The sequence below is a fragment of the Augochlora pura genome, chromosome 9, assembly GCF_028453695.1.
Source record: "Augochlora pura isolate Apur16 chromosome 9, APUR_v2.2.1, whole genome shotgun sequence".
NCBI lineage: Eukaryota > Metazoa > Arthropoda > Insecta > Hymenoptera > Halictidae > Augochlora > Augochlora pura.
The window spans coordinates 12235195-12262036 of NC_135780.1; the positions used below are offsets into that span (position 1 = coordinate 12235195).

Genomic DNA, 26842 nt, shown 5'->3' on the forward strand with positions numbered 1-26842 from the left:
CCCCTCCCCTAAAACATTACCCGCCCATGGACGCGCCCTACTCCGGGTTTCCCCGTTTGCTATCTTGCGTAATCTACATTATGTAAAACGAAGCTCGAACCATTAAGATTTAGCGTACTTCTTCCGCCACGCGGTGGATCCTATCGACGTTACGCGACTCTCCCGTTACGAGGGCTACACGCGTTACCAGTTGAAAATATGGAAATCCCCTCGAAATCGTTCAGAGCGATTCTAATCCTCGACGACGAACTTTTTCTGGAAAGCTACCTTTTTCTGGAGGTGGTGTCGTCGTCCGTCACGCCGACGATAAGATTGCTCGATACATTGTTCTCTTTGGTGGAGTCGTTCAGATACGGGACCACCGGAAGACCGTAGTTCCTCGTCTTCTCGTCCCTGTTCTCGCGTTGCAGCCGTCTCACGGCGTTATTGATAAGAACCGATCTGCATAGGCTGGCTTCCGGGTCTTCGATCCTCCTCAACTTCCCGGCGGAGATCTTCAGAAGACGTCGACGCTCCTCTCTCGCACGATATTTGGCGGAAATCATCGTAGGTCGGCTCCTGCGTATTACTAGATCCTCTTCCAATCTCATCTTAGCGTCTGAAACGAGAAAACGCAGAGACAAACGTAAAAATGTATCCTCCATTGACTCCCGTAAACGGGGAAACCGCTGCTTTTCAATGAAATCGTGGGAACGCGTTTAGCGTGGCACCGTGTCCGATCGGACTGTTTTGTTTCTGTTAACGCGCGTACACGATGGGAAAAAGAAAAATGTTCGCGTAACGGTATCGCCGGGAAGACTGTAACGCGCGCGGCAACCATACAGGGAAGGTTAGCGGTACGCGAGCACGAATTTACGTGTTTACATGGCGCGCGCACCGCGCCGATTATGAGCCAGATCATGGTATTCTTTTCCGCTATTGTCGCGGATGACCCGAATATGTGCTTCCGTCGTTCCGCAACGGACGATTCCTGCGAACGCACCGCGGCGCGGCCTCCTAAATCGGTACGAAACCGACCGACAACGTCTTTCTCTTTAACCTGTTAACATACAACGATACTGGTTAACTCCATGTACAACTTCGTTACGGGGTTATCTTTTCGTCCTGCTCCATTGAATAATGTTTATCTTACGTGCCTAGTATATTTTTCGAACAATTGCGGGACGCAGGGTGGATTGCCATGCTCGTTAATCGCGATGAGATCGATGGGATAACGATAGAGATAGATCAAGGGAAACGAGTACGATATTACGATATAAATGTCTCTCTGCTTCTTCCCTCGTTCGGGTAATTTTCCTCGTAATTTGATCAGCCAATAAATCGCGTCAGCTCGCATGCGATAAAAACAATCGAGTTCGTTGATATTGAAACGGTCGTGATGCGAAACGTGTTTTTTCCGGCGAATTGACAGGATGTCAATGTTCCCGCAGGGTTGGAGCATGCGTGACCGATTAACAGACTGCGTAATGCACTATTTATAGAGACCGCTTTTTGTACGCACCGGAGCAACGGAATTCCCGTGCGACGCGGCGCTTCCTAGTGGTATCCGTCGTGAAAGAAAGTCCAAGGTATCGTTCTTAAGAATCGTATCAAGGTATTTTTTTACCCGTATTATTTATACACCCGTATCTGACCGTAAGACCGTGAACGTTTCATCGGATCACTTCCTAACCTATAAATCATAACGCTAGGAACGGGAGGTTCGGTTTCGCGAGAAGTCATAAAGTTCGCGAAGACGTCCTCGGTGTTCCTTCTCTTCCATTGGTAGCCGCGTCATTCCGGTTAACGGATGCCGGGGACGTTTTTTGCACGGCCGATCATGGAAATGGCATAGAATTATGTTGTTCGCCAGGAATAATCGAGCGGAGTAAGGCTACGTAGCAACGTAGAAAGTACGCAAACCGAGACTCCCGTTAAAAAAAAGGAGAAAGATTCGACCGAATCGTTGTGATTAATATCGCCGATTATAGGTTAAGAGTCGGCGGCGTTGAAAGGAAATCAGATTTCAACGGGACTGGCCGTTTCGTATCTTCCCCCGGGTTCTTTCCTCGAACTGAGTCACGTCCACGATTTCGCACGTAACAATTAACATTTAACGGGAAGAGCATGATTCTCCCGGAAAATGATTTCCACGAATGATCGGTTGAGTCATTTCTGCGGACAGAAATACGTGACGGGGGACACGAGCCTGTTCCGTCGACCGACAGATGGCGGCGCCGACATGTTTGGCTGGCAGCAACAAGATGGCTGCCGCGCGCTACATTAATCGCGTCGAAAGAATCGACGTTCCGAGTGTCGCGTGACACTTGTTGCTAAATCATTTGCTGCGTATCGGTGCTGAACTTTAATCGATACGAGATGGTTCGTTGTTCGAGCGTTGATATCCAACCGTTAATTGATGTCACGATGATCGCTATTATTTTTACAGAGCGGTACGTGAAAAAGAATCGTCCCGACGAATAATCCCCGGTGCCGGCGCTATCCCATGGGCTACCAAATCAAAACGACAGGTATAAAAACCGTTTAATGAGACGTCCTTGCGAGAGTGGGGGGAGAGGGAACGAGATGCGAAGTACGTAGGGCGTACGGCTACCATAATGCGGTCAAGTCTATACGCGGTGAGGTCTGTCTACTTTAATTCGACGGGTTCTACTTAATTTCGTTGTTACGGAGAACGGAGAAGAACCATGGTGAACCGAGAGACGATTTTACGCTCGAAGCGTGCCTAAGCTAACTTTCTCCGCGAGAAGAAAAAACTGCCATGGATACGCGTTACCTAACCTGTACAGTCTCTGCTTTGGAGTCGCTGACTCGTGCGCGTCGTCCTCTCCCCACCCATTTTCCGTAAGCTTGCTCGCGCGTAGGATATATATTTACACATCTACACGGCTTCCCTGTTTCCTCGCGTACCGTACCTTCTCCCTTTCCCCCTAGCGTGTGTCGCTGCCTCTCGTCATTTTTATCCGATACAGTTATTCGAAACAACTTAACTGTCGATACGGTTGACATTATTCACGTAACGCAAGAACGAAGATTAGATATACATATAGATATATTGCTCGTACACATCGTTGTAACAAACTCCGCCCGTACTCGGGGCTCATTCAATTTAAGAACCGATATATCAAGCTCGCGTATTATTCGATAAAAACCCGAGACAGCCCACCGAAATTCGAGCTGCGCAGTTTCCAGGCTTTATCTATTCCATAATCGGCGCAGATAAGTTTCGAAGTGCTCTTGAAAAAAAAATTAAAACCGACCGATAAACCACGGCTTCCAGCTTCCGTGGACATCGTCGTCGTCGTCGAATACGTTCGCGAGGACCGCTCTAAAAACTGTACGTCGCTACGTGATGCCGTTACATCTAATCTTACATCACACGCCGTAGTAGCGGAGCAGTGTCTGGCAATTAAACGAAGCTTTGACCTCGGCCGGAATTAGATTCGTTTAAACCTGTCGTTTCAAAACACAGAAATATTTGACCGTTTGAGGATCGTTACTCGCTTTCGAACCGCGGCTACCGATTTCCGAGGGCGACGCGCGCTTTTTCTCCAGCTCTTCCCGCGCACTAGCGCGCGATTCCCGCTGAGAAAATTACCAGAACTAGATCGATATTTCCAATTGAAGATATCGGGTTCGCGAGAAAGTAATGTTTTGCAATCCGCGGGAAAGGCTGAATGTATTTACGCCGATCGCCGCGAGCCGTGCACCGTTCGTCATCGGACAATTTGCGAAACTTGTTTATTAATGCGTCGCGCGTACCGAGCCTATCGATATCGGTTCGAGGTAAGACGCAAGGTAAGGAAAACGCTTCGAGAGGCCACCATATTGAACCGTTCAAAGTAGAAAGCGGTCGGTGCATGGGGGACGACCAGGTCGAACCGTTGCCGCCCGTCCGTTCCCTGCAGGGGCCTTGAAAGGAATGTGCGCGGATAAAAAGAAATCGGCGAGCGAGCACTTTTACACGCTTCTAAATAAACACGTACGTCGGGAATCGGCTGTGTGTGCGCCGCGTCCGTTCGATCCGCTCCTCTATCGCTTAACTCGCGATATTTATCTCCCGTTTCGGCTCGTTTACAAGCATTGTGTTTTATTATCGGCCCCCGCGTTCTGCTCTACAGCTGGTTTGCGCGCGAATACACCGATCGTTTTTCAACATTTCGATATTTTCAAAAAATGCCGGGAATTAAACGCGAACGGTTCAGTTAACAGGTTACCGAATTTTCATTGTACTGCTTTATCGACCGTACAAAAATCGACGGTTCGCCGTCGACTACTTCTCTCTTTATTTTTTTTTTAAATGCTTCCGGGGATCGCGTTGTGAATAAAGGATCTATATACATATATACGTACATATGTTATAACATATACGTATATAAACGTAATTCAAAGCTAGTTCTTTAGCTCGACGAATTTCCTCGTTCGAGATACAAATCGCTGCTTTTATTGGTGTAGATATGGTTAGAGGTTACATTTATTGCGAGAGCGTGGTCGTTCCACTTCCCAAGGACGATCCAATAATATAGTAGCGACCGGAGTCGCAAGAATTACACGGAATAACGTATCGCCGTTAATGCGCTCGGGAACAACAGGTATTTCGACGACGAAATGTCACAACGCGGTGGGGAAAGTGAACCGAAGAGAAAGGGGGGAACGGGGAAACGTAGATCGTACGACACCGCGCAAATCATCGTCAAATAAGTGGAGAACTCACTTTCGAACTATGGAAAACCGTGTATCGTACGCGCGTCGTTACACTTTCCACATTCCTTGGCGCGATGCGGCCGGAAAAAACAAAGTACCGGAGAACTGTTCACACGAGGACTGATTAACTGTTCACAGAGTTCACAGAGCACACGGGGGCAGCGAAGGAGAACGATCCTCGTCGTCGCCCAGCACTCGAGAAGAAATTTCAATGGATGTGCGTCGCCGCGAGCCAGTCCGTGGTGAGACGCGCTCGGTGTCTCGAACTGATCTGTGCGTCACGCGTAATCGCGGCGCACGTACAACGATAGCCCCGACGACAACAAAAGTGTTATCGGGCGTCGCGTGACGTCACGAGTGGCCGTGTGTGCAGTGTCGCGCGCGACTCGCGCATGCGCCCCTCGCCGGTCCCCCACCACGACGCCCCAAGACGGAGCGTCCACACGCAGCAGGCACACCGTTTGTTCTGACTGGTTGTCGCGCGCGAAACATTTAGCGACCAGCTTGGCCCGAGCCACTGAAAACACTATCACTTTTTCCTTCCGTTACGAGAAAAGAGAAAGACGTGCGGCGACGCGTCTGATTAAAATTCGAATTACCCTTTCGGGGCGCGTCCGCTTCCTTCGGCCCCCTCCGCCCCTCCGTGTGCTTTCAACCGGAACTGCCGTCGTATCCTCGCAGAGTCGTTTAAACAACACCGTGAACTCTATTCGCGTTTGAATTATGGCCCGATCGACCGACGTTCCGTTCTAAATGCGTAAAGGATTAGTTTCTGGAAAATTCGAAATTTGTTGAAAACGGAGAAGTTCGGTCTAAAAGCTTATTTACGAGGGAACGGTGGATACCGTTTCAGCGCCGCTCGAACGCGCGCTCACAGTTTCGGATACCCTCCGAGAGACAGTGAACAGGTCCGCGCTAGTACGAGCGCGCGCGAGCGTGTGTAGGTACGTATAAATACGTACGCGCGAAACTCCGTTAAGGATTTCTCGTAGCTCGTTAATTGCGCCGACGCGAGTACTTTTACTCCGCACGAATAATGAAATGAGCGAATCTCTTTCGTGGAACGAACCCGCCCGCTGCCCGTAACCCTCCCCTATCTGATAATGTTCTCAATTTAATTCGAACGCATTTCTGAAGGTTCAACGATGAGATTTAAAATTTTTTTTCAACCGTTCTAGTAGTATATCAAATTTAGGAATACCCGTCGGCTAGTTATCTCGACGATCCGATAAGAATTCGATGAAAAACAGCGCGGGCTAATTTTATAAAGACGCCATGTTTGACTAACGAGTCTTGTCTCACCTGTCGTAATCTGTCCGATTTCTTTCGGGCTCCAGAGACACGAGGTGTACATAGAAACCGATGAAATTGTACGGGGCAATCGTTAAATAGGCCGTGACCATTCGGCTGGTCGACTTTCTCTGGCGAGCCGCGATGGACGAAGACGAGGAATCGGGGAAAAAAAAGTGGTTCGTATTTAGAACGCTTTGTCTCTCTGTGAACGACCGTTACAAGTATCGCGGGAAGCATCGCGACAATGCCACTACGACGACGACAGCGACATCTTATCTCCGGCGAACGCGAAAGCTCGACGATTCCTCGAGTCGCGCGGTGCTTCTTAAAATAAACCGGAAAAAAGGGAGTCATTCTTCGCTTTTGTTTCCGATTCCGTGGCTACTTAACAGCGGCTGGCATCGCGTCCCATTGTTGGGAAACCTAATACCTATTCTGTACGCGCCGCTCACAGCAAACATTTCAATATGCTAATGCTCGAATAGAACTCACGGCGATCGGGAATACGTAGACTGAGTCGCCGTTTCCCTCGGGTTACCCGATGCCTCTCTCGGCAAGACCCCGCTCGTTTTCGTATCCAAGTAGAGGAAAGAAATAGTTATTGCCATTGTGACGCGCAGGGAAACGTACGTATTGTCACGCAATCTTGTATGGTATGTACTCTCGAGTGCGACGCACAAGCCACCGCGTATCTTACGTAAAATCGAGTCGACTTGATGACGCACTTACTAAGTTTATGAGCCGCGAGCGGCGATTAAACGACTTCTCCGTTTCGCCCATTTTCCTATTCGTCGCTGTTTCGCGACGAACAATATTTATCGGTTATTTATCGATTAATAGTCGTTTATATAAATCGTTCACAGTTGGCGAGAGCAAAAATTTAAACGCGTGTCGTTGCATTCCAAAAATAAAAAAATAACAATCTCTAAATATATCGCACGAGACGCAACAGGTTGACAAAAATCAGTGGACAAAAAACTGATGAAATTTCTAGCAATTTTCTGTTCGCGACACTCGTGCGCTCCGGTAACGACTCGGTAATACGTACGCGAGAAATTAGCGACACAAGAATGTTGCCCGTCACTTTCTCCGAATCACGGATTCCATGTGTCGCGGTCCCCAGACTCGGCGAAACAGGATTGCGCAAAATTTCGAAGCGGATTCTAATCGATCGGTTCTTCGCGGTTTCGCGTTAAGAAAATATATTAACGTTACCACGGATGTGGGCACGAAGATTACCGGCACACTATCGTGTCCGAATGCAAATTAATTACACAACAGTTTTTCTTCGCGCCGTCGTTGCGCAACAACGGGTGTTCCATTGTTTTTTATAACTATGGCTTTCGCGAGACATTATGTAAAACGGAAAAAGCATTACAAGAAAAATATATAAATATTTACGTTTGTATAAATGTCGCTGTGTTAAGCGAGCGATAATTCGGTTGGCCGTGTCGCGATACCGAACCGTATTAGCCGGTATCGTCGCGGTTATCGTCCGGATTACGTCTTCCGAAAAAGCAGACTACGCCGCGTTTCTAACTTCGCGAATCTCGGTTGGAACGCGGCGAGAGCACGTCGAACGGGTAGGTGCAGCGCAATATTCCGACGGCCTCGAGTTTCGCGTAGCAGGAACATTAACGACCGTCAGCTTACTTTGTTGTCCGTAGGCCGCCGCGCGCCGTAAAGCCACATCAATACACGGCAATCACGCTAAGAGCAGATGTTATCCCTACCAACGCCGCCCCTCCAGTTTCCTCGACTCTCTTTGCCAGAGAGATCGGCCGAGATTCGAGTGGGGATGAATCGGCTCGTGTCGCCGATACTCGGCTGTCCCCCCCACCCACGCGCCGCGTGTGTGAATCCACTACGAATCAGGGTTGTGCCGCGCGCGAGTACGTTCCCTTCGCGTGCGCGGGATTTTTACTTACTGTTTCCTTATCGGGCCCCTTTATCGGAAACGAAAGATACTCAGGCCGAGAGCACGACGCCGAGGGAATTTCCGATATCATTTACATCAAGATAGGAGCGATAATTATGCGCGTAAGAAGATAAGAGGAGGAGGACTACCGAGAAATGTATTGTACGACGCCGCGGATGATACAATTGTCTACGATTTTTTTGTCCTCTATATACAATCACAACTACTTGGTTCGATGCCTGGAATGTCGATCGCCGAGGCATACCGTGATAATTCCACTGTTACAAGATTATCCTATGATTCACCATTGGCAATGTTCTTCAGTGGAACCGAGCGTCTCTCAAACTCTGATCGTAGCGGGCAATGCTGCCAGGAATAGGGTTGAACCTTTCTTCTCGGTACGTCACGAGCGACGTGTAAATATAGCGTGACGATTCAATGAGCTACTCGCCGATGCGCCCAACGGGAGCTACGGCCCTGACACGTGTCTCGTGCCACGTTCGGTGGTGTGCGCGTACGTACGAAGGGACCGCGGGCTTGTGTGTGGGTATTTAGCTAGCGGTTTGGAAGGAGAACGTTCGTTCGGAGTGGGAAAGAGCCGACTGTATCGATAGAGAGGCCGAGGAGAGAGGACGGCCGCAACGTCGGTGTAGGTAGGCGCGTGACGTCACGCGTTCCACCAGCTGGTCGGAAGACGCGCCACTCTCCTTGTTGCCATGCCCGTGTTTTTGTCGCGATAACACTGTCACGACGAAACGGAGCCGAGAAAACCAGTGTGCGGCTGTTGGACCCAAAAGTGTTCCCCGGGACCCTTCAACTTTCAATCTGCCGCCGCTCGAACGCAGCTCCCTGGAGCTTAGGGGACTTGCCCCACTCCGACCTCCCCGTGCTCCCACTTTGCACTTAACAGGGGCCCCACCTGTTGACAGCACTGTTCCTCATGATCCCAATTATTTTTCACTCGATCGATGGGACATGCGAACCGCCCGGTAGCTACGAGATCCATGGATTACTAAAAATTTCAGCCAGCTTCCTCCCTCAATTAACTCTTCGGTATGCGCAAAACAGTTCCCATCGAATTAACGCAGCGGCCGTTTGCCTCGCATCCTCCTGCGACTATGCGGCAACCCCTCACGCTATCCCACAGTTACCGGTAACCCGAGGAAATAGGAAAACACCTGGCAGAGATATTCGATCCTGTCGCTCTCCTTCGGAGACGAACGTCGTTTTTGACCGAATCGCAACGAACCGACATTTCTTTATTATATTTTTCTATTTTATTATATTTTAAATTTAACGTTCTCGGTTTCAAGCTGTTCGTATTACGCACGATTAATTATCGGCAGCGGATACGACGCGAATCTGTACGCGAACTAATTCCGGGAAACTTGTAAAACTACACTTGCGAGACGATGATCCGTTTCCGGCGGCCAATCGACATTACGCAGTTCGAAGACGTGGATGACGTTAACGACGTGAATGCAGTCAGAATTTCCCGAAAGAAGGGCGCCGCGTATGACGAGCGTGACGTCACACAGGCATTAGTAATTATTGTGGCATAATGCTGCATGTGACGACACGCGCAGCGACGAGCATTTACGTCCACGCAGATGGAAGGAAAACGCGCGCGCACCTAAGGGAATTCATAAAACCGAGGCAAAGCAATGGCGGCCCGGTGCGGCTGAATGTGCTTCGGGCAGGCCTCCTTTGGATTTCTGCCATTGTGAGCGATGCTTCGCATTCTGAGGGTGTCGCATGGTTCGGTGATCCCCGCAGCATCGTGGATCGTTAATGGCTTTCGTATATCACTTGTTTCGCTTCTGCGGCTTTCGGTCGAACGCGTCTCGAAAATAGTAACATTTACAAGCGTGTCGTATCAAAGTGCGGGCTCGTTTGATTTCTGCGGTGCAGTGTTTGTCGACAACTCGTGGATGTTACCACCACTGCTCGCTTTCAATAGACCCGAGAGGAAGAGAGACAAAAAGAGAGAGAGAGAGAGAGAGAGAGAGAGATGCAGAGATAGACACACTGCTGATCAGATTAGCTGTCCACCCCACTTCAATCACTCGAGGAGTCGTGAAATAGATAGGGGGAGGAAGACAAGCTGTTGCGATCAACGATCAGGTGTCTTGCCTCGAAATTAATTGCAACCGAAATATCGATCGGAATCTATCGATCGATCGTCGAACAACACGATCGCTGAGCATGCGAATCGCAATTAAAGAGTCGATAATAATCGCGACATTAATTTCGCGGTCGATTAATTGTATCATCGTGAACGCGCGCAGCAACGCGCGTAATATTTCGCGGAGAGGTGCACGCTCGAGGAAGGTCAGTGACAGAAAGAAGAGTTCACAGTTCCACGGAGCGGCGGCCAGTCATCGTCCTCCCGAAATTTCGATTGGCATCGCGCTCGCAGCGCCGCGCGCGGCACCCCCCGTCACTACTCTTGGCTCGAAACTCATTCCAGGAGTGAACAAACGGATGCGCGTACGCACACCGCCTCTATTTTCGCATGTGCTTTTCCACGGTGAAGGTGCGTTTAAGTCTCTCCGACCGCTTTCTAAACCCGGCTCGATCCTCGCCCGTCATAGTTACTTAACGCCGACGATAAGATGTTAATAACGAGACAAATACGGCGATATCCGCGATTAAATTGTTACGATCGCCGCGGGGACGCGGCAGTGCGGTTCCCATCGATAAGTTTCTTTCACGAGAAGTACAAGCCTTCACGGTAAACGCGAATTGCTTTGTCTCGAAAAGCAGTGCGACACGAGCGGCTGATAATCGCGGCAAGTTCGTAAAATCCCAACTACAAGCGGAGAGAAATCGAGAAGTAAACGGTACTTTCAGTCAAAGTACACGGAAAGATTAAGCTACCGCGCGGCGGTCTTTAATAAACTTTGTCACGCACCAAAGTATTCACGTTAAACGCCGCTGCCTGGTGACACCACTTCTGCCCGTTCCCCGCCGGGAACGGCAACCCGGCGCATTAAACACGTCGAATATGAGATTAACCGTGCTGATGCGAATAAAATAAAATTCCGAGCGAGACGCACGGAGCGACTTGTTCGTCGCGTCCGCCTAAACGCACCTTAATAACCTGTCCACGACAGCGTTCTATTTCTGTCGAAGGATTCACCATAGAATGAGATCAGTGCACTAAATTTATAACTGGTCCCTCTCTTTACACACCGGAATGTTATCGTGTCTATCTCTCTCTCTCTCTCTTTTCCTCTTCCATTTTCTCTGCAATGCTAGGCTCTCGGTCAACTACCTCGGCGCGGATGACTAACTACGGGTCACTGGTGACCCATGCAGAGATTTTTGTAACATTTGTTTTGAGATTACATTACAAGGGGGCAATTGAATAGAATAGAAATGCCGGAGACAATGGTATGCGAGAATGAGCAAGAGATGAATGGAGACTAATAGGAGAACCGCTAGAATGACGCGTGCAGCGTTGAGACACACTGGTATTGTCAATAACGCGTCACGGCACGCCGTCGTGTCAACTAAAACACGTTCGCTCGCCAAATACGTATTTACATACTTGGTGTAATCGTGTGGCGAGATATTTCGTCTTTAAGGCGAGCGATATACGCGAGTCGCGACCTATGACTGTTTTGATTGTTGGTTGTCTCAGCTGCGATTCAAAGTTCAACTTCGATTTCTGTCATGAATTTTTGATCGAGTGTACATAGGTGGTGGCCGTAATCGAAACGTAATTCGGTAAATGGGTTAGCAGAGTTGTTGTCGCGGCTGAAACGCGTTCCAGAAACGAAGAAGAAAATAATTTTGAAACTTGATCGATTCAAGATTTTTCTGTTTCATTTGTTTCTTTTGTCACCCCTGGGTTATTTTTTTCGGGAGAACGGTCCTGCGTTTGCCGAAGGTATCGAACACGGGACCCGATGAATCGAGAAATCGTGTCAATTATTCCGGACAAAACGAGTCCGAGATTCGAATAATATTTCTCGAAAATTCTATCAAGGGAGGGAGGGGGGAGGGAGAAACGACCGGTGCCGAACAATGGTCTCGGTTGATCGGTCGCGTTTCGAAAGCCCCTCTCCACTCTCGCGCGGATACACCTTCTGCGCCTGTAATTTCCCACGAACTCGCTTTCGAATTAAGCGATACGATTCCCCGGGATTATAACTTACAAATGAAAATTCGCCGGGCGACTTGCAAGTGCCGAACAAATCGGCGTTTCAAAATTCAATTTCCTCGGTCAGGCAGGGGCCGGTCATATTATTATACAATACGTAATTTTCCATGCGCGAAAAAAAAAGTAAGTTGATCGTAACAATGGAGAGAAATACGTATTTCGCGGCGAAGAACTACTCGAGCCCCGGGAATTGTTCGGACCATTTTTTCTGCCTGCACAATGGAATGTTGAACAGTTGCTAACATGTAAATCGCGATTTTTAAAGGACCGAGAGAGTGAGTGAGTGATAGAGTGAGCGAGAGAGATATGACACAGGTATTGCCGGTGGAAAGGGTTCGAACGAAATGGACTCGGTAATATCGCAACAATCGCGAGCCACCAAGAAGCCATCCCCGGCGGATGGCGGCGTGCCAAGTAATCCATTGCTTGACGATTTTATTCATAGGGGTCGGAGATGTATGGATCCTTCGTTCCCATTGTCCCCTCATTAGAAACTAATTTCTCGAAACAGGAACGTTACAAATATGTATCACCGTAACACGAACCACGGTTACGGGAATTATTAACTACCCTAGGGGAGGTTAGGATCGGCTTCAAAGACGTCCATTCCGTTCCCCGTGCTTCCACCCACCCCTCCGCGTCCCCCCGCCCTCCCTCCCCACAAGATTCAACGATCAAAGGCGGGACGCGGATCGATGGGACACACACGCAGAGCGGTGTTACATATTTATAAACTGCTTGCGACATCTCTTACTGTCATAATTGCGGGGAAAGTCATGGTCGATAAACGTTTGCAATTGACTGACAATGGGAAATCGTGAATCATCGTCGTTCGACGGGAACGTTGCGAACGATTGAGACACAAGAGAGACCGCGCGGTCGGTCGCGAGACAAGTTAAGGCGAGAAGACTTTCGATTTTGACGCGGCCATCTTGCAGGAGTCGCGGAAGCGTGGCCTCTCTCTCTCTCTCTGCATTTCGGCTCGCGTTACAACAATTGTAGTTAATTGGGTTATTTTTCGCTCGACCCTGGGAAGCTGGCTCTCGCACGATGCTCGTATCGGTCGCCTCGTCGCTCCCCTCTCGCGTCGCGACTAGGATAAAAGAACGGGCGAACGGATGAAAAAGGGGATAAAAGAATGAGAGAACTCTCCATTTTGCTGGAGCCAGGTAGCTTGAACTCTCTTTCTCTCTCCCTAGCTTTTCAACATGCGCGAAGACGCGACTACCAAGAGTTTGATTTTCAGCGTCCGTCGAGTCGGGGTTCCGCCCGCGGAAAATCGACCGGCTAACAGGTCCGCCGAAATCAAACGAGAATTGGGCTGTTGGTAGAACGCGGGCAGCAACACCAATCTCGGACGACGGTGGCTCGACGGAGAAGGATCGATGCTCGATAACATTAGCTCTCCAACGACTGTACTCTAGTTCCGAGCACGTCTCCTTATTGTTTCGAATATATCGAATCGATAGTCGTGTAGGCGTTCGCGCGCGCACGATAATCTCAGGAATGCGCGCCGGGGACGATTTTCAATGCTGTCGTTCCGCGAGGTTGATACTGGCCCCGGGCCAACCTCGTAACAATCACCTTGACGACAACTTTCTAGAACCTCTGACGGAATAAAATCAATTTGCATTTAACGACGACTACGACGAGCGAGCGGGGCGCAGCGCAGCGCACTGCTCGTCTCGCCGGGTTTCTAGTCTCCGGCAGTCGACTATACGGTTCTACAGTGTTGCGTTCGCCGGTAAAAGCGGCACGCAGCCGAGCGTCCAACAAAATTGCGCAGCTCCCGCGCAACCGAGTCTCGACCGGCTCCCACCTCCCCGATCGGTAATCGATATAGCCTCTCAAGAAATTAGCGCGAGCTCGCGTTCTCCGGAAATCGAGTACCGATCGAGGAATAAAACCCGAACGAGAACCCGCGTCGGCGTCGTTCGAGCCCTCTCTGTTACAAACGTACGAATCTCGGTCGGAACGGACCCGGTCGTCGGGTTCGCGTCCCTCGATGCCGTTCCCCGAACGATTTCCGGCTGCTGGCGTCTCTCCCCTCGCGATTTCGAAAGAAACTATTTCTGTCTGATTAGATAGACCCTTAAACGGAAGCAAGTAACATGGCGGTCGACGGCGGGAGAAGAAGGTGAGTACTAGGTTGAACTGTACTTCGAGCGGCCCACTTTCTTTACTTTCACGCTGTGCCGTCGTTCTTCTTTCGACGCGCTCGCTACTACTCGGGCTTCGTAACTCGACGACGAGAAAGGCCCTATGGCGGACGTGCACACTTGCTCTTGCACGCGCGTACAGATGTGCCGGCGCGCGCGCGAGCTACCCACACGACCATCGACGCCGCCGCTGCCGCCAGAACGCCGTTGACTCCGGCTACGTATGTATCTACGTACGTACGTATCTATGTACGTATGTAAGTATGTACGTATGTACGGTCGTTCGCGACACGCAAGAGTAGCATCGAACAATTTCTAACGGGGTTTCCGTTGGTTCGCACTGACTGAGAGTAAGAAAAGCGCTTCGCAAAAGTCTCCCGTGCTTTTCGACACGTTCGATATAATTGCTCTGCCGTTCGTCTCGTCGTTTTCTTATCGAAACGAGTATCCGACAGCAGCGGCAATTGGAAAATTGAATATCTCCGTCCGGTAACAGGTATCATCGGTCGCGGAGGGGAGGAAAAACGTCTGCATCGAAAACGGGATTTTTATACCGTTAATTGCTGGACGTTCGCGTGCGCGTCTATTGTTCTCGGCTTCTTTTGCAAGCTTTTACGCGGAGAGTATACACGCTTCGTATGGTGGATGCCCTTTCGTAAGTCACTTTGTAATTCAACGCAGATCTGGTATGCGCGATAATACCTTTGTTTAGCGTTCAGATCGTCGTCCACGATGCACGAGCGCGGTCGCGAGCGCGCGCGCGCGCGAACTTGGGTTCGAGTTCGGGTACGGGAGTGTGCACAGAGAGAAAGAGAAAAGCTGGTTGCGTGTGCTGGTTGTGTTCGTTCAGTCCACCACCACCAATAGCTGCGTTCGTCGCGTAGCCCTATGAAAGTAGCTGTACGCTCTCTCGACCGAGACGTAAATAGTTACGAGCCTCTTGCCGTAGAATTTTAAAGCGGAGTTAACGTCTGCCTTGCGATACGTTTAAGGCGATATCTGTACGCGCGCGCACGAAGCTTCCGTGAACGCCACCGGTTGCCACTTTCAATATACTCGTCGCTTTGGTCCATGGCTTACAATTAGCTCGCGTTACATCCGTTCCTCTATCGTGGAAGCTCCTCGTCCACAGGCCTCTGTCCGCCGCGGTATTCGCAGACTACGTGCATTTTTGTTGGCGAACCCGTTGCCTTGTACTCCGCGGCCATCTTTCCATTTCGGTCGATCGAATCCGCCGAAGACACTGGCATCTTCTTTTATTTATTTGTTTACCGTACGGTAAAAAAATAAATGATGTCAATTACACCGAAAAATGCAAGAGGGTAGTTTCAGGGTTAAAAGCGTCATCGATTATTATATTAATAATGCTAGTATTATTCCGTCGACGAAGACTGAAATCTCATGCTGGTGAAATCTCATAGTGTCAAATGTCGAATCACTTTGTACCGCCACTGTGCGGGCATCGCAGAGCTCGCAAAGCGATAAAAAGTTTGTGCTGGTTGCCGATCGGTCGATGAGGCAGGGAGCACGCTCAATGACCGATACATTATCTAAGAGGCCGGTTATGTACGCGAACCTCTATCTACTGTTCAGCAAGTGTGGGATGTCGCGAGGGACCGTCTCGATGGAGTCGTAAATAGTTACGTCGATGCCGTCGTTGAATTTCAAGGGGAGAGGGGGATACGCATGACCGATGAGATGGTACATAACGTGTAAAATAATGCAGATTAGCCGCGACGTGACGGAAGGAGGTCAGAAATGCGAATTCGATCCGTCTGTAGGATTCGTCGAACGGCGAATTCTTCTTGCGGAGACTATTTCGAGGGAAACGGCGCAAAAAACCTTTGCGCTTCGTTTCCAGGGACCCGATTACTACGTCAAGAGTATCGTGGGAGCAAGAACGAGAGAGAAAGAGAGAGAGAGGGCAGTTACGTCTAAATCGTCCTTGAATGTAAGCGGAGACAACGCGCCACAGTGCGCCGACTATAAGAATGTAGCGCGTGTATGCAGGGTGTTTTGAGTATGTCGGTAGGCTGCGGAACTTGACGCATGTGGGGGCCCATAAAAAATTCAAACGGTACAGAGCTTGATTTCAGTGGTCGTTTACCGGGAGCATTGAAAACGCGCGTTTGAGAGAGATGGTGGGGGAAGGAGGGAGAGAGAGAGAGAGAGAGCCCTCTAATGCCCTATAAAGGGTCAAGTGGTTAAAGCCTTCGACGCGACCCTAGTTTCGCTGGCGAGTGGACCATACGGCGATTAGCGACCAATGACATTTTAGGTTACGTAAAATAGATTCGGACAGTCGTTGGTGACCGTAGCCCGTGTTACCTGTCGAGCAGTAGTCGGAGTTAATGTGGTTCCCGCGATAATAACTCGATACGTTGGCTCGGTACGTGTCTCTGTTCCGTAAATCTACCGTGCATACGTTAGCCCGCGGAGAGGGGGGGAAGCGGGTGGAGGAGTGGGGACAGCCGGAGGACACCGCAGAAACGCGATGAGAATCGAACCAAGTACATACTCGCGAAACTGTATTATCTCGATTGTTTCGAATCGGGAACAATTAATAAACGAAATTCCCGTATCGACGAATTAATAAAATATATACGCCCATTGTTTCCGCACTAGCGTCGCGTCGATGCATATTTCCCAGCTTTCCGCATCGTTCGAAACGATGTTCTGACTCATCGACTCTGGACACGATTAGGAGGTGGGGGGAAAAACTTATCGCGCTGTGTGGCAACCTGTCCGACACGGGAATAGTATTTTCTCTCTCTCTCTCCCTCCCACCCTCTCTCTCTCTCTCTCTCTCTCTGGGAATGCTACAAGATTTTCGACATCGATCCGGTCTAGGAAACGTTTCCAATTATTTATCGGTTTTCCATTTTCGTCGGGACGGTGTGGCCCGCATCACGAAATGAGATACGAATTGACCATGATCATACGTTACGGCCATAGAGTGGACAAAATCGATAGCGGCCGAGCAATCCACTTAACGGCATTCTCTAAGCAGCCGTTGAACGTGATAAATCGAAGGCTGCGGACTATTTAGATATGCCGTAACGATACATCGGCCGGGCCCGGTCGGTGCAATACGAGATAGGGGACAGATTAAACGCTAACGAACAGTTTCTCGCTCTGTATCCGTTCGACGGACAATCGAATTCGTTCGATCAACGTTTTTGGAACCGCGTCGACACGCCGATCGGGGCCGAAGGCGTCGCAACGGTCACGATTATTATTAAACTAACCGTGGTCGCAGCACGGTGCTCTGACAAGCGTGACACGGGAGCACCGACTGCGTAATACTATCGAAATCGTTATCTAATAGTTTTAAAAAATCCACGATTCGATATTTCGCGGATTTCTGAAGGGGAAGATAATTGGACCAGAGCTTCGACCTCCAATTCCATCGCAGAGATTTGATTCGTAACGATTATTATAGTTAAACGATTTGTTAAATTCTCCGAGATCGAGATCTGATAAGAAAAAATCGGATAGCAGCGAGGGGTTGGAGCGGGGAGGTGGGGTCAAACGCGAGAGCGGCTAGGGTCTAGGGTGCCGCGACGCGTCCCCCGTACGCGGACAACAGGATGCATTTTAATAATTGATAACCGCGCGAAAAAAAAGATATACGGATCGTTGTGCAATGCGCGACTGGTAGCCCGCATGTCGCGATATCAGGTCGAAACCCGCCACCCCTTTTTCTGTGGCGATTCTCCGGTCGGAACCGTTTCAAGGAACACAGCCGGCACGGTTCATCAATCCTTGGGAGTGAACGCCCACGCGAGTACCCCGAAACCGACGTTCTTTTATCCGGGATTTACGTTATCCGATAGATGCTGTGTCATACGCATGGAACGCGTAATATCGTTTCTGTCGCAAGATCGTCGCGCGCGTTACTTACTGTACAATGACAGGAGGAACGTCGCGGGGGTGGAAAAGCGAGGGGCCGAGGGAGGGAGTAAGAGAAAAGCTGGGGAAGATACGGGGTGGAGGGGGTGGTCGCGAAGGTAGGAGCGAGAGCGAGTAAGAGAGAGAGAGAGAGAGAGCGAGAGGGAAAGAGAGAAATCGCGAGAGAGCGCACAGGGAACAAATAGGTGACGCGCGTGTGGATGGAGGTTGCTCAACTTGACATCGCTTTCGTGACGTCATACAAAATCACTTTACCTCGAGACGAAAGCAACTGCTCCGGTCCGCGCGCGCTCGCCCGCTGTCTTGGTGCCCGTACGGACCCGTACGTCGATGGAGTCGAGAACAGAGAGTGATAAAGAACACACGGACGACGAGATGATGAGAATCCCCGGAGAGAGAAAGGGGTGAAGAAGGCACCGCGCGCGCACACAAACACTCACACAGACTGAGCGAAAGAGAGGGGACGATGGTGTAAGTCTGTTGGCGAGCGGTACCCGCTCTCCACTCCGCCGACGGCCGGAGGACGTCTCTTCTTTGTTCTTCCTTCCTGCTCTCGCAGCCACTCTCGGAGCTTCACCACACACTCGGCTGACTAACGGAACGAAGTTAATCGGAGCACGTTAGAGCCACACTCTCTTTCTCTCTCTCCTTCTATCTCTGTCTCTCTTCCTTCCTTTGGATCTGTGTGTCTCGAGTCCCTTCGTCACTGTTGCACTCTTTAATTTTCTATGCGTCTATCTCGACAGGTATACGACGCTCGTCTCCTTTGACGCAACAGTATAGATCTGGCGGTACGTTAAAAGTGCACTAGGACGCGGCACTCAACAGTTCGATTACCGTGCGTATATTCTTCCTCGCGAAACGTTTCGACCGAAGGACGAACGTAGACTGAGATGTGTACGCGCGCGCGCTCGTGTGCGTGCTCGTATGTGTGTGTATGTCTCTGGTGCGACGGTGTGTATGCAGCACACGGTCGCGAATACGCGGGACGGATATACACACGTATAGGAGAGCAAAGAAAACACACTGTGTATCCGTACTGTTACTCGAAAAACGAGCGAGCTTCCGACCAACGTCCGTACGCAAGCAAGGCCGGAGCACGACTGAGCGCGTATGCGAGCCGACACTGGCCGAGCGTGTGGCCCACGACGCGGAGATACCCGACCGAACGTCGTACCGCTACGACACGAGTTCCGAGTCCTTCGCCCCTCCCCCTCCCCGCCCCTCTATCTATAGTTTGCCACGACCCCTCGCTCCGCCGCGGGACCACCACACTGTACCCGACGCGTGTTCCTCCTTCGTCCCCTCTGCACACGCTCTCTTCGCTATATCTCGTGCTTAAACTCGTACACGTCCTTCGGTGTACGAGATATATGTAACGCGATTTTTCCACGACGACCAAACCCGACCGCAACCAATACGCTTGAACACGGTGTGCGCCACCCGAAAAACCTATCCGAATAATCGCTACCTGTGCCGTTTTTCTCACAGGATCGACACTGGGGTCGGCCGCCGATCCGTGCCGAACAGGTGTGAGGCAACAAGGTGGGGGACCGGGGTTAAAGAGACTAGGGGAATGCTAAGTGATTCCCGCTCGACGCGCGCTCTCCAACCACGCTCGGCTCTCTTGCTATTTGTTCGCGTTATTGCGCTCGTGAATTTCATCGTTTGACCGCCAGCTTTCTGCGAAGACCACTCGACTGTGGCTTCGCTATTACCTTCTACTATACTCTCTCTTTCTCTCTCTCTCTCTCCCCTCCCTCGTCCGGCTCTCCGTTCCGTTATTAGCCCTTCGCCGAAAAAAAAGAACAATAACGTTGTTCAACAGACCACGGAGGATACATGTATTAGATTAAAGCCTAACTCTCGGCGAAGTCGTCGCGATAACGCCGCTGCGGCTGATTCAACAAATATCGCCGCGTAGTAATCGTTCCGAGCGCTATAGATAAGAACAAGGGAAAGACGGGAAACAACTTTAATTAGAGATGTTTGCTGTCGTCGTTTTGCAGGGAAACAAAGTTCAGAGGCTTCGACGACGACGGAAAATTACAAATTCGTGTACAGCCGGACTATTAAGTGGTAGAATTATCGTCTAACCGGTGTACAGTATATTTCTTGTTGACACGTTATTAATACAGACTACGTACCGAAATAATAAAGCGCGCGTTGGAATACGGAAGACGGTGGAAGCCGGCCGGCCGACCAACCGGTAGGTGGTTCGCGCTGGATTTAATGGTAGATAGGAAGGGTACATTACACCCAATGGGTTATACGTGGAATTTAGTGGATGTACGCGCGTCTAAGTACCGTAATGCGATATGATAATGCGCCGCGCGTGGTTTTGTGCGAACGTCCACGTGAAATATCATCGCGAAACGTAGGGTATGCGCGCGCGCACACGCGTCCCTGGGATAAAAACGCGTGTTTCTATCGAAACATTTAAACCCGTGCCGCCGCCGCCACTGCGACCCTACTGCTCGATAACACTGCTGCCAACCGACCTAGCGTTTCTTCCCGCAATTGAACGCGCTGGTTAGTTCCGTTTCTAATCGGCTCTCGCGTCGTTATATCACATCGACGGAGGTAAGGATCTCGGCTGCGTCTTCCGTTCGGGACGCAACGAAGCTACGGTTGATCAGCTGGCGAAACGAAAGCGAAAGCGGCTCGATACGTTTAACTTTATCAGCGATTAAGCGCGCGAGTTATTAAAACGCCCCCACTGTGCCCCCGCCAATCCTATCTTCTCGCCGCGTTTTCTTCCTTTCACCGAGTAAAAGTGAACAATTTATCTTGGACAGATCCGCGTTCCCTTTTTAGTGATCGGCGCACTTCGGCCGTCTCCGTCCGAGAACTCTCTCGACGTTCCGGGACCTTCCAGGGAATATATCCGGCTTTGGGGATGAACCGGAAGGGTGGGGGGAGGCCAGTTTCCGATCGAAACGGCCTCCGCAAGAATCGCGTATCGCGACCCTCGTCACCGGACGATGACCGGAAATCGCAATCGAGGAAATCGTGATAAAAATTGGCGCGAGACCGTATCGGTCCCGAGATTATCGCGCGTTAAAATGGAACGTCTCGCGTTAGCGGCGACGAGAGCGCGTCTACGCGCGGAAAATCAGTGGGTCAAGGTGAAATTCCTTGAGAAAAGTTGGATCGGGAGAAAAGGGAGAGAATGATGATGGCGCCGGACAACGGCGGTTTAGCGGTTTTTCTTTTCACGGCGAAAGAAGAAGAAACGAGTCGGAATGCGGTGTAAGAAGAAAAAAAAAAGACGAAGCGTACGTTTTAAAAATAGAGCCCGATGGAACAAGGAACTTATCGATCGTTAATTACGTAATCGGCCAAGGAAAGAGTCGTTTCGAAAGAAATCACGTGATCGACGATCCCGTCCGTTCCTACGCTGTCGGGGCCGCTCTTGCCCGCGCCCGGCTACGTGTACTCTACGCCATAGCGAGCATGATTCTTCCATCTTGAACGGACTTAATCTGCTCACTATTCATGACCGTTCCGCCGTTCGCCGATTTCATTTTCCTGTTCGAGATTATCAACGGCTATCTGTGTGTTTCGTACACGCCGCTTCGCAGCGCTAATCTTATCTGTCCTGATCCGTTAACCGGAACCTGTGTACGTACAAAGGGAATTGTGTCGCGAAACTGTTCCGCTTTATTCCTCGTCGCTCGCTCGCCCTCCAACGACCGCGCCGGGCGCTTTTCGCGACCGGTCGAACACGCCCGGACGTTACAGTCTGTCGTCGTCTCCGGCGAATTTGTTTTCTTGCCGCATTACGTTGTTTATGCGACAAAGGGATATCCCCGTTTCCGGCGGTCGAAATTAAATCGAATCACGGCCGGGATCGAATCGAATGTTTATGCAGAATTGCGCGAGGCGCCGTGCACCGTAGAAAACAATCGGCCGATTGGCGCGCGTTCGATTCCGGGAAATACCGACGGATCGATATCCGCGGGCTTAACTTGTCGGGCCGCGCATTAGCGCGAACAACAACTATTTTTCAGGTTAACGAATTTCGAATGGCTCCGTGTAGGGCGAGGGAACTTCGCCCTCCGGCTACGCCGGCCATCCCGCACCGCCCGATCGAAACTTTGACATCGAACTGTCGATTGAGTCCGCAACGCAGACATTGCTGCCCGTTCGAGCAGTCGGTCTCGTCGCGAAACAAAGCGCGCGCCGCAACTTGCCCGAGCTTGTCAAAAATTCGATGGTGAGATCTCGTCAATTTTTACGGCTGGTTAAAATTTCGGTGATTCGATCGACGCCGGCGACCGCAGATAAATCAATAAGCACCGGCGATAGGCTTTCGGTTATTTATATTTTTACAGAGAGATAGACAGAACGCCGTGAGTCACTGTACTCGCGTATGCTACCGATTATTACTCACGTACTCGCTCCAATCGATGATCGAACGCGTATCCCGATCGATTGCGATTCGCGCGTCGGTTAAACAAACAGTCCGGGACAACCGTGTGTGTATTCGGATAGAGTAATTCGGCGATCGCGCGAGCCGCCCGGCCGTTTCGAGACCGAACTTTTTCGTCTAGCCGGGGACAACGTTCGTTCCCGTTAAATATTACTCTCGTTAAGTGGATTGATAGCGGTTGCCGGCTTGGAGCAGTCCCCGGACCCGGGCGGCGGCCCGAATTATTATAAAATACAGAGGGAAGACGAGCGGGAGATAGACGTAACGTTGCTCCACGAAAAAGGATGCATTATTTAAGGAACTCGCGTTTCGAATGGAACGCCGCGGGAGCAAGTTTCGGCGCGGCTTTTGTCTCGAGTTTATGCCGTAACGTTTCAGTCAGCTCGAATGAAAGTTATCCTCTGTTAGGACGAGGAAGGGTCGATCGGAGGTGGGAGAAGATGCCCCGGTAGGGGAAGAGACGGGCAACCTGGCGAGCAGGGGAGGGGGTGCCGAGGGGGGGCTGAAGAGCCGCCGCGGGGGAGGGGAGCCGGAGGAGAAACGATGCGCAGTACAGCGCGAAATAGACGCACCGTGGCTCTTACTCGTTTGTATTCGTTTTGCCTCGAACCGACATACTTCCAGCCGATATTGGCTACCGACTCTTCTTTCTGCCTAACCAGTCTACGTTACTTTCCTTGCCTCGGCTCGCGGAGGAGCCTTTTAGCCACGCAGGGACGCCTTCTTCGATTGGCCCGTTGGCCAACCGATCGTTGCCTGTCAACGCAATTTTTTATCCCTTCGAGTGCTATAGACGCGTATACGCGTTTGGCGAAAACAAACTGCGTGGACTATAAACGTATGTATGTGTCTGGCGAGAGCCACTAACATGTCACTTTATGCAAAGACAAATGTATACGTGCTTCTTAGCAACGGAAGTAAAGAAAGGCGATTATATAATAATTATATATTGACGATTGCTACAAAATCCTAATTCTTTTGGAACAGCTAATCGAGAGAGTTCGAGTAAGTGCTAAGCGCGCGCAGTCTCTGGAGCGCACCGGCAAAGAGTCGTCCGCACGCAAGGGGTTAAACCTAACAAGTAAAAACGTCCCCTAATGTAGCCTAAAGTCGACGAACGTATCGCAATGCGGCTGTTCAACAGGGAATATCGCGCGGAATATAAATAATTTGTATCGACGAAATTCCGTATTGGTATTTATCGGATTCCGTGTCAGTACCTGCAGCACGGTCGTGCAACCGAGTGAGACGAGAGGGGACACACCGTGCACTAGGACCAGCCGCGCGCGGCAGACCCGCCATTTTCAACCCTCAGCCAGTCACGTGCCGCCTATAAGACTGTATCGTTTGCAAGCTTCGCGGTGATTTTCTACGGCTTTATAGAAACTTGCGTCGATCGGGAGCCGGCGACGCGTTATTGTCTGTATCTCGAACAATGAAATAGCGGCGAGAAAATTGTCGGTTCTGCGAACAGTGCTCGGCGGTCATGGAAAGTCTGAGAACCGCTGCGGTCGCGATAGGCTCTTCGCTGGTAAGCGTATTCGGCTACTCGTTACGCTAACGGATATCTATAAATCAGACGGTTATCGCGGCGTTCGGTCGACATGGCGGATTGAATTTAACCTTGATGATACATTTATCGTTGCTAATTTATCTTGTAACACCTCTCTTAATAACCGCGCGCGCGCGAGTCGTTTTCGACGCGGTCGGAGAGAGGGGGGGGGGGGGGAGAAAGAGAGAGCGAGGATCCGCGTAAATAATCGTGAAATAAAAGGAGGGTAAACAAGGTCGGACGGGGTAAAGGCTCGGATCCAATGCATTGAACGGTCAACGACGTTCTGACTGCTGCGCAGACGGGTTCGCGCAACACGTGACCAAGCACCTAGCCAGCGAGAGCGTGCCTAGTCGAGTGGGGAAAGCCTTTTCCCTAGAGTTTCGTGCACGAGTAATGACAATCGAGGCTGTGAGAGGAAGGTGTATGATTGCGACGTGATGCGAATCGAGACTGCCACCGAACTTTCCTCGATATTACAGCAGCAACGCGGCGCCCGCGCGCTCTGCCGAACCGTTCATTTACTCGACTTACAGGAATCTTCCGAATCGATATTTAAATCGCAAGAATGGTAACCGCTGTAGGAACAGCACGGAACCGACCCGCGACAGTCACGTGGTTAAGATTTGTTTCCGTTTTCGACCACTGCGTCTAGTCGAGAAAAATAACTCATTCAGCTTTCACACTATTTTTATTACAATATTAATTTTAGCCAAATTACCGAATACCGTGGTCGGCGAATACCGTTGTCGTGACAGCGTAAATTTAACCGTACGCAATTCGCGTAAATTTAACCGTGGCCCGTTGTAATTTCGATTTACGCCGAGCCGTAAGAGTCGGCCATCTGGTCCCGTGCTTAACGTAATAACACGGATTCCGCGACTCACACGTGTTACGCGCGGAGGCCTGGCGCACGCGTGTCCCTTTAATACACGCTCGACACCGTAATCGCGAAAATAAACGTGTATTTGCGGGAACGCGTCCCGGACGAGGAGAAACGGCGAAAGAGGAGCGCGTATCACCGTGCGGAGAAAAACGCGCGCGGGGTCCGGATACTCGTTCCGCTGCCGGGAGCGTTGCACTCGGCGGGCACCGTCTAGGGCCGCGAACGAGCCACGAATTCGACGACACCCCGTTTCGATTCCGTCGCGATCGTAGAATCGAATGGCCACTCAAACGGAGGCTCGAAAAGCTTCCGGCTTCGGGACGACCGCAAGGGCGAGGAGCCGACGACCCTATTTCTGGCCCGTGCCAGAGGCCCGATCCTACGGGCTGCGAACAGCCTAGGATTAGAAGCTTGTTTGTCCTCGCGGCGGAATCCTCGGATTTCCGCTTTCGAGCAACGATTCTCGCGCGCTCGGAGCGTCTATTTTTACTTGTTGCGAGAAGAGCCGCTCTTCGACGTTCCACCCCCGAAAACTAATCCCTCGTCGCGTGTCTACCCGTGTCCCGGTGCATCTCTCCCTCTCTCCCCGGCTGCCAGCATCGCCGGAAATCACTTTCCCTGCGCTTGCATTTTCCGGGCGGCGCGTGCAGCCTCGATTAACTCGAAGGTGTTCTTCCCCAGGGGTGGTCGACCGAAACTGAAATCGACGGAATACGTACCCGGTCGAGGCTACGCGGACAGAGGCTGCTGTGTCGCGGTGACAGCGCGCCTTGGCGACACCGTGTTCCCGGTCGAAGGCCACGGTTTCGAGGCTGAGAACGCTCGGACTAATTTATTCGGAAATATTCATGCGGTGACGAGGATACTCGGCGTGCTCGTGACCAACTGAACGCGTACGGCACCGATCACGATCGACGACCTTATTCAACCGGCTCCGAAGCATCGCGGAGACAATCTCTCGGCAATTAAAACCGCGGGCGGTGCTCCTTTGAAAAATATCCTTGCTCGCTCGGCTGGACCGGAAAGCGGAGTCGTCATCGGTTTTTTTAAAGCGCGCTACAACCTTTGACTGCGCCACGGCCGGAGATCGCGGAGGGATCACGGAGGGGCCAAAGGGGTTGAACAACCAAGTCCTTTCGAATTCGAGGGGTACGTGCTCTATCTTTTTCCCTCTTTCCTTCTTGCTCCCTCTCTCGGTCTCCTCTTTCGTAAATTCGCGGCGAAAGAGGGAGAAGTTCTGTTCGTTGACTTTGCGGGAAACATTGAGATTTAATATCTCGAGAAGGACGTCGCGGCGTGGCCACTCGCGGAGAAAGGAAGTTCGGCCGCGGAGAACAGCTCGAAAGTTGCACGCCGCTCGCTCGATTCGTAACCGAGCGTATCCCAGGCTTTAATGGCGAGCGTCGCAGAATTTTTTCGTTCGGCGGACTTTAAATGCGGCTGCCATCTCCGTCGTGGTATTCCCGTAACCAGAAATCCGAACGATCTCGCACAACCCATTTTGTCAGAGATACCGGTTGACGATCGTTTCGACGACGGAGAATTATTGATCCTAGAAATGACGCGTCTAGACTTTGCCAACCGGCGTAGACATCGGTTTCCGTTCGCCTACTGCTCCCATTTTCTTTAACTCTTCGAGGCACAGGATTTCATAAATAAATAGACTCGTGTGGCACACGACAATTCTGTCGCGTTTTCAATTATACGACATTGTAATCTTTTTATCGAGAACATGAAAATAAATAAATAATAAATTTTTAATCCCACCGTGCCTCAAAGAGTTAACACTAGAACTACCGTGCTGGATAAAATAAA

General features: G+C 50.8%; 1 protein-coding gene across 13 annotated transcripts in view; it reads right to left on the reverse strand.

The window, feature by feature from the left end:
• Positions 1-26842, reverse strand: part of LOC144475172 (uncharacterized) — a 91763-nt gene that overhangs the window by 4385 nt on the left and 60536 nt on the right. For 9 of the 13 annotated variants that reach the window (XM_078190778.1, XM_078190784.1, XM_078190783.1 and 6 more), the window contains one exon: positions 268-598. In XM_078190778.1, the coding sequence (XP_078046904.1) occupies positions 268-598 (331 nt within the window). Of the gene's footprint in view, positions 1-267; positions 599-4714; positions 5242-6006; positions 6388-7398; positions 7583-18409; positions 19274-26842 lie in introns of those variants that run through there. The other 4 variants (XM_078190786.1, XM_078190788.1, XM_078190785.1 and 1 more) reach the window with 4 other exon arrangements.